Source organism: Atta cephalotes (assembly GCF_000143395.1).
Source record: "Atta cephalotes unplaced genomic scaffold scaffold00051, whole genome shotgun sequence".
Lineage (NCBI taxonomy): Eukaryota > Metazoa > Arthropoda > Insecta > Hymenoptera > Formicidae > Atta > Atta cephalotes.
Window position 1 is genome coordinate 781,067 of NW_012130115.1, and position 8,073 is coordinate 789,139.

Genomic DNA, 8,073 nt, shown 5'->3' on the forward strand with positions numbered 1-8,073 from the left:
TGTTTCTGATATCAGATAAATGTCTAACTAATACATCCTAGTCGTTTTAATATTGCTCGGTGGTAATTAATAATTTTGGAAGCTTGGTTGCCCATAAGATTATAATATGCAGAGCACTATAATATAAGTATTCGCATCCGTTATTTTTAATCCTTTTGTCACTCTCTTGTTCCTTTATCCAATCCCTTGTTCTCTCTCTCCGCCAATGAGCTGAAAAGATTGAAGAGAAAAGAGAGAAAATTGAAGAGAGAACGAGTGGGGAAAGGACTAAAAATGGCGGAAAGGACTAAAGATGCGAATACCTATATTATAGTGCTCTACTCATACTTTTATATTTGTTTGAAATGTGCAAGTTTCTCATTTAAAAATTATTTAAAAAAAAAATTTACATTGATGCAAAAGTGGAAAAGTGTAATCAATCAGAACAAACCTTATATTTAATTGATTAAAATATTATTTTATATTTTTATTTTTATTAATGCAATTATTTTAATTGTACATATTTCAGATTTGATGATGAAATGGTTACCAGGTTCGACGTCTGCCAAATTAAAAAAAGCCATCAAAGAATGGTTCTGTCGCTCAGGTAACAAAATAAGAAGCGTTACAAAATAAAATAAACAATATTAGTATAAACAATATAATAAAAATATAATAAAATATAATAAAATATAATAAAATAGTATAAACAATATAATAAAAATATAATAAAACATTACTATATTATTATATTAATGATACTATATATCATTTTTTTTAATAAATATAAAAAATATAAAATATATAAACATGCTACATATAATAAATATACAAATAATAAATATCTAGATATTTTTTAGAATAATAATTTACTGATTTTTATATAAATAATAGTCTAATGGTATTTTTTCTTGGGACTGCGCAGTAGTGTTTCCATAAGAATATATACTGTTAAAATTATAGATTATATATTTGCACGGAGGCAATGCAAATTTGAACACGTTCTTATGGAAACACTGGATGGGTGCAGTCCCAATTGCGCAGAAAATGCGTAAGAAAAACATAACCTAGAGATAGATTTTCCCGATTTATTTCCGCTATTACGAGATGCGCATGCGCGCTACATTCTAAAATGTCTGTATGATGGTTGACTTAAAGTCGATTTACAATCGTCTTTAAAGTGAAACATTGTATGACTTCAAGACGTTTCCAAGTCGTCTAAAGTCGATTTATGAACATCCATTTTTCAGACATCTAGAAGCTATAGTCGACTTAGAGTCGATTTTGTGCTAAGATAACCTTATATATCAAGTACATTAATCGAATTAATACGAAAATTTTTATTCATGTTGTAATAATACAGTTGTTAACAATTGTAACAATTGTTACTATTATTACAACATTGCAAATGAATAAAAATTTTTGCATATGTACTGATTCGATTAATGTACGAAAAACTTGATATATAAGGTTATATTTTTTAATCATTTCGAAATTTATTACACGAAATTTATTTCATTATACATGCATTGACAATTTATATCTAAAGTATTAAAATATTTGAAAAGTTACATTAATAATTATGTCACTTATCATTAACGATTTGTAATTTTATTAAAAGTGACCACTGATGTAGACATATTACTATCACAAGAGGCGTGATCAATATGGCATATAGATACACCACAATATTGTGTACGACATACGACTACGACTTACGATTTGCGACTCGATTACGATCATTATTGTGCTGAAGCCATTATTGGTGATATGAATGTATGTGCTTTCTCGATTGGTACTGCCATTGTGTGGGCACGACAATCGACAATCGTAAGAGACGAAGAGACGACCAGACTCTGGTAGTTTTTTAGGGACTTCAGTCCATTCCATTCTCCGTCTCTCTTGATTCTTCAATCTCCCCGCAAGTTATGTAAGGATCCTTATAGCCTTTATGAAGGCTGTTATGAAGGCTTCTTTTGGGTTTTCCTTTCCCTCTTTTGGCGCGCTGCTACCGTCAGATAGCAGCAGGCGTCTGAATGGGGGGGGGGGGATCCGTGCAATTGCTTGCATCATTCGTAAATCACATTTACTCTCTCATCTACTTCACATCTAATGACGTGAACCTCAAGGGCCCAATAACAGTCCGATGACTGCGGGGTCAATCAACAAGAAAAAGAAAGGGTCTTTTACATAGAAATCGTAGATGATCGTGGAGTCTTAAGTCGTAGGAAACTGACCAATTCTAATCGAGTATTCTCCTTATATTTGATTGTGATTGGTTGGTTTCCTACAAGTTAAGACTTCACAACCGTCTACACGATTTCTATGGATGCTTTCTATTTAATGATACAAATCGACACAAGTTAACACAAGTGTCGTTCTATCTTTTCTCAGAATATCAAGGATAGAACATTTGTGTCGACTTGTATCATCAAATGGAAGTATCCTATATAGAGGACCCTAAAAAAATCCCTTGATTCTTTCTAATACACGGTGGCAATGATATTTCCGAACGCAACCCATGCGATAATCGAGTATTGCTGAATATTGTAAACGACGCGTTACATAAAAATCACATTACAGTGATGTTTTTTATTTTTTTTTAACTTGTCAATAATTGTCATATAAAAAATGCCATGTAGTGTAAAAAAATGTGTAAGCAATCTTAAATCAAAAAGTAAAGTACATTCTTTCCGGTAAGTAATATTGTAAGTATTGTAAAGACAAGTTAAATCTCAGTAAACCAACTAACAGTTATAACATTTATAAGAATTCCGCTAATTTTCATAAGAATTTTGAACCATTCACATCTAGTCATTAATTATATATAATTTTGTAGATAATAATGTTTTAAGAAGAAATAGTTTAGATCATCAATCTCCAGCCGAAAATAGTTCTGACTTCCCAATGTGCAATGTTATTAATTTGTTAGCTTATCATCAGAACTATCCAACACGATCCAACACAAATATGTCATTAATGTACTCAGAAGATATTAATTCGTATATTGTTAGGAAGATATTTAACTTAAATATTAAATGATCAACATATAATAAGGGCAAAGCAGCAGTATGAACACCATTCTACATGTGCAATAATATTCTTTAATAGCATCTTTTCCTTCACCATTGTTCTGCTACAATTTTGTAGGTATCGTGTCTTATTAACATATCTGTATTCGAGCTTTAAGAAGTATTGAATTATCAATATCAATATGATAATTAGGGAGAACAGCACCTATATCACGGCTGAGTTCTATTCTGTATCATCCAGCCTAGAAAGTAGTTCAGTATTGCTCATCTTGGATATCTTGATTTTATTATTTTTATACATGATATGTACTTCTGAATATATCAATAACATATTTATCGTGTTGAACAGCTTCGATGATAACCCAGCAAACGAGAATGGATTGAAATGAATTGAAATGGATTCAGATTTTCAGAAATACTGATTCACAAATGTTAAAATGAATGCTTTTTAATCTTGAATGCATTTTTATTTATTTATAGAAATTGCATGGAGCATATCTCTATGCCTTTCAATCTAAAAATAATATTAGCTTTTTCTGTGAATACTGTTCAATTCAAAATTTTGGATAGAATGCAGTTTTTCAATCCAATTGAATCCAATTAAATCCAAAAAAAAGTATTCGGTATTTTAAATACACATTCAGATAGAAAAAAATTTCAATTTTAATTCATTCTCGTTTGCTGGGAAACCAACAAATAAATAAAATCATATCATTAGGAAGTCAGAATTACTTTTGATATGGATTTGAGAATCTAAATTTTTCTTATATATAAATGCTATTGTTATCTACAAAGAATATAATGATTAACAGGCTCTGTATTTAAAGTAATAATAATAAATAAATTTCAATGTTAATGAGAGTCAGTGCGGAAGAGATTGTGCACAGTTATTAATAAGTAAAATTACTTCTTCATAACATTGATGTCTTCTTTAATTTTGTAATCTTGAAAGTTTCAACTCGTCAACTCGCTTTGAAGTCATCCTCAGCAATATTACAATTGAATTTCGTTTAATTTGCTTAAAAAGCGCCCAGTAAACGAGAATGGATTGAAATGAATTGAAATGGATTCAGATTTTCAGAAATATTGATTCACGAATGTTAAAATGAATACTTTTCAATCCTGAATGCACTTTTATTCATTTATAGGAATTGCATGGAGCATATCTCTATGCCTTTCAATCTAAAAATAATATTAGCTTTTTCTGTGCATTGTGAATACTGTTCAAAATTTTGAATAGAAAATGTAGTTTTTCAATCTAATTGCATCCAATTGAATCTAATTAAATAAAAAAAAGTATTTGCTATTTAAAATACGCATTCGGATAGAATAAAATTTCAATTCATTTTAATCCATTCTCGTTTGCTGGGTCCATCCAGAATGAATCATTCTCAGATTCCCAGAACTGTAATAGATTTTGATTGGTAAATGTATATGTTATTAATATTGAATCAAATAAAGAGGCGAAAGAAGCAACTCATCTCGAATAAAGCATTCAATAAGTAAGAAGATTTAGAAATTTGATTTTATTACGCGACAATTTACATCGATAAAATAATGTGTTAGGAACATTTATAATAAAGATAATTTCAATACGTCTGAATGGTTTCATGTGTCATATACGTCTAACAAATATTTTATTGTATAGAGGTCAATTCAAAAGAAAAATATTGTGTCATAAATACATACAAAACAGAGAGATACATCAAGAGACATACATTAAGTCATAAAATAAAAAGTATAAGACTTATAACTATGATAAAGTTAGTTAAAAATGGAAATTGTAAAATCTAATTAATAAATTCAATAATGATAATGTAAGGAAATATCTGTGTGAGCCAACACTAGATATTCCTATATAATACATATATTAAAAATTTAAATACAGACGTTTCGATCCTAATATTAGATCCTTCTTCAATATAAAAATATTGATAACTATCCATAGAGATGTAAAATAATGTGTTTACTTGTCAAATCATCGTTAAATTGTTGTCAATAATTGAAAACTTCTATATCGCTTGTTATATTTTGTCAGATTTTGTCGGACAAATTGATCATGTTAGATATACTTTACTAAAATTGAATCAATAGAATAAAATAGTATGATTAAAATTTAAAATTATATAAGTCAAATTCTCTAAAAACTTACATTAAAACTAGATTAATAATGATCTGTTACAAACTACTATGTGATTACAAAGAGATGTCGAGTGTGAGGTCAGAACGCAATAAGAATAACGCAAGTATAGTAATAACGCAATAAGAGAACGCAACCAACAATACAAAAATAAAAATAAATGTAAACATAAAATTACTAATAAATATCTAGAATTTAAAACAAGGAAATTTTAAGCTTTGACCAATTCATGATACAAAGAGTTCAATAAATCCGTGTCATTTTGTAGATTTAAATCATTTCTTTGTTTTTTAATGAAAATTGCCTCTGAAATTAATCTTTTATTATTCTTCTTTTCTTCATCTAAAATTAAAATGTTATTCTAGTCAAAATCATAATTGTGCTTTCTATGTATATTTCATTGATGACAGACTGCGTTGCTGTGTTTCTATTAATGTGATTCCAATGTTCATTTATTCTTGTCTATAACAATCATCTGACACATAAAATGCGTCACAATTTTTATAATGAATCTTATATACTACGTTAGGACGTGAATAAACTGGTAATTTATTCTTCTGTCTTTTAATGAAGGAACTTAATTTGTTAATCCTCATGTAGGCCAAGCGTATAAACCGATTGTTTTTAAAAAATTTTTTGAATTTGTCGGAGATATGGATAATACATACGGTATGATAAAATATGTAATTTTTTCGTTTCACTTATTTTATTTATTATTGTTCACCATTAATTCTATGTTATTAAATTGTTTGAATTTAAATAGTAATCTTTTTTGATATTCTTAAAAATTAAATCCAATGGATATCCGTTTCTTAATAAAATATTAATGATAAATTCGACATTTTTATTATAAAACATAGGACGCGACAAAAAAATTATTTTGTCATTTAAATTGATAATTGTGACATTTTATGGTACAATGGTATGGTACAATAAGAAAAGAAGTTCAAGTAATATATCGAGAAATTCGGCACTAAAACTCTCAATAATAAATGAGTTTTCCGGCGAATGTTTAAAATTTGTTATAATTAAGAGAAAATTTTTGTTTTTCTCCTCACAATGTAGAATTTATCACATCAGAGTCACAAATACATTGAAAATAATCTATTAAAATTAAAAACCAATAATGTAAATACTTTCAGAAATAAGTTTTCCCATACTTAGTACAAAATATTAAAAATGTAACGAAAAACAGATCTAATATAGACGAAATGAAATTTTAGATTCTTTACTAAACAATTCATTAAAGATAATCCACAAATACTGCTAGCGCGTGCAGACAAAGGAAATGTCCTAGTTATGAACAAATTTAATTATATTAACAAAGCTTTATTATCAGACACTAATACCTACACAATTGTAAAACATAATCCGAGCAACAAAAATTTGAGGGATCTAAAATCATTGTTAAAAATTGGAAACGACAAGAATTTGTGACCGACTACAATTATCTTAATTCGATGAATACAATATTATCGAATATGCGTCACCAAAAATCTAGCCAGGCTTCTTACGAATTATTATATCATCCATAGGAAGCCCTTTGCATAATTTAGCGACGTACTTTAGAATCTTAAACTTATGCCTTGAAGAATCGATGGGACATGTCAAAAATAGCTTTCAATTCAATCAAAGCTAAAGATATATCTCAGATACACTTATTGGACTCAGTTCTTGTATCACTCGATGTTATCTCTCTTTATACTAATGTCTGTAAATACGGTCATTGAGAATGTAGAAAATCGTTGATCAAATATACAAGATAAAATTAATTTATCTAAAATTAAATTCATAAAAGCAATAAAGTTAGTGTTCTATGTATTTCGTTTTTTCGTTTTTTCGTTTTTAACAGTAAGTATTATAAACAATTTTTTGGAGTACCTATAAGGTTCCCATTTCCTATTGCAGCGAATTTAATTATACAAGATTTGGAGAGGGTTTCTCTTAATAAATTAAAATTTATTTTAGAATTTTGCTACAAATATGTAAACGATATTGTTCGTTCCATTCAGGAACAAAATATTGATGAATTATTTAACCTTTACCTTATTAAGGGGAGGTCACTAGTTGCCGAATGATTCCTGTTCGTGCAAATTTCTTTGCGTCTTTCGGTAATTATAAATTATACTACATTTTATTATTTTTCAAAAAGTGCCAATATTTATTCAGAAAGTTGAAAATATATTGGTGAATTTTTAGAGATTTTTTTAATCATTTTGAATACGTGAAAAAAATAGATTTTAGTGCCCTTGTTAATATGGATGAAGCATCAAATTGTACCTAGGGTAAAGATTAAGACTTTCAATGATTTTCATCCCAGACTGAAGTTCACAGAATTTGGGGACGACAGATTGAATTTCTTGGAAACTCTAACTTTGATAAAAAAAGGAAACAAATTGATACATGATTGATATCACAAATCGATTTTCTCGGCACCTTATTTGAACTTTTTTTCTTTCATGAAATAGGCACAATTATCAATTTAATTGACAGAGTAATTTTTTATTGCATTTTATGTTTCATAACAAAAATTTTGAATTCATTATTAATATTTTATTGAGAAACATCCGTAGAAGGATAAATTATCAGTTTGTGTTTATTAGGTGTACAACTTTGCTTCCGCCGTTTTCCTATAGATGGCTTTAGCTATATATTAGCTGTAAGTGGTGATCGAAATAAATAGATCATAAACGTCATACAATAAACTTGGACATCTGTCAACATAACCTCATAGAAACATTAGTCGATTTGTGTCTGCATCATAAAGTTATTCTCGATTGAAAATGTCAGAGTTTACGAGCCAAATTCTCGTCATTTGCGGGAGGTTTTAATTTTTTGCTTCATAAAGTTATTCTCGATTGAAAATGTCAGAGTTTACGAGCCCAATTCTCGTCATTTGCGGGAGGTTTTAATTTTTTGCTT

The 8,073-nt window shown here is 28.5% G+C and overlaps 1 protein-coding gene across 1 annotated transcript in view; it reads left to right on the forward strand.

The window, feature by feature from the left end:
• The first annotated feature begins 2,610 nt into the window (after window positions 1-2,610).
• LOC105622971 (bromodomain-containing protein DDB_G0270170-like) overlaps window positions 2,611-8,073 on the forward strand; it is a 16,564-nt gene continuing 11,101 nt past the window's right edge. Inside the window, exon 1 of the mRNA XM_012204376.1 lies at window positions 2,611-2,675. Within this exon, the coding sequence (XP_012059766.1) occupies window positions 2,611-2,675 (65 nt within the window). The remainder of the gene's footprint in view (window positions 2,676-8,073) is intronic.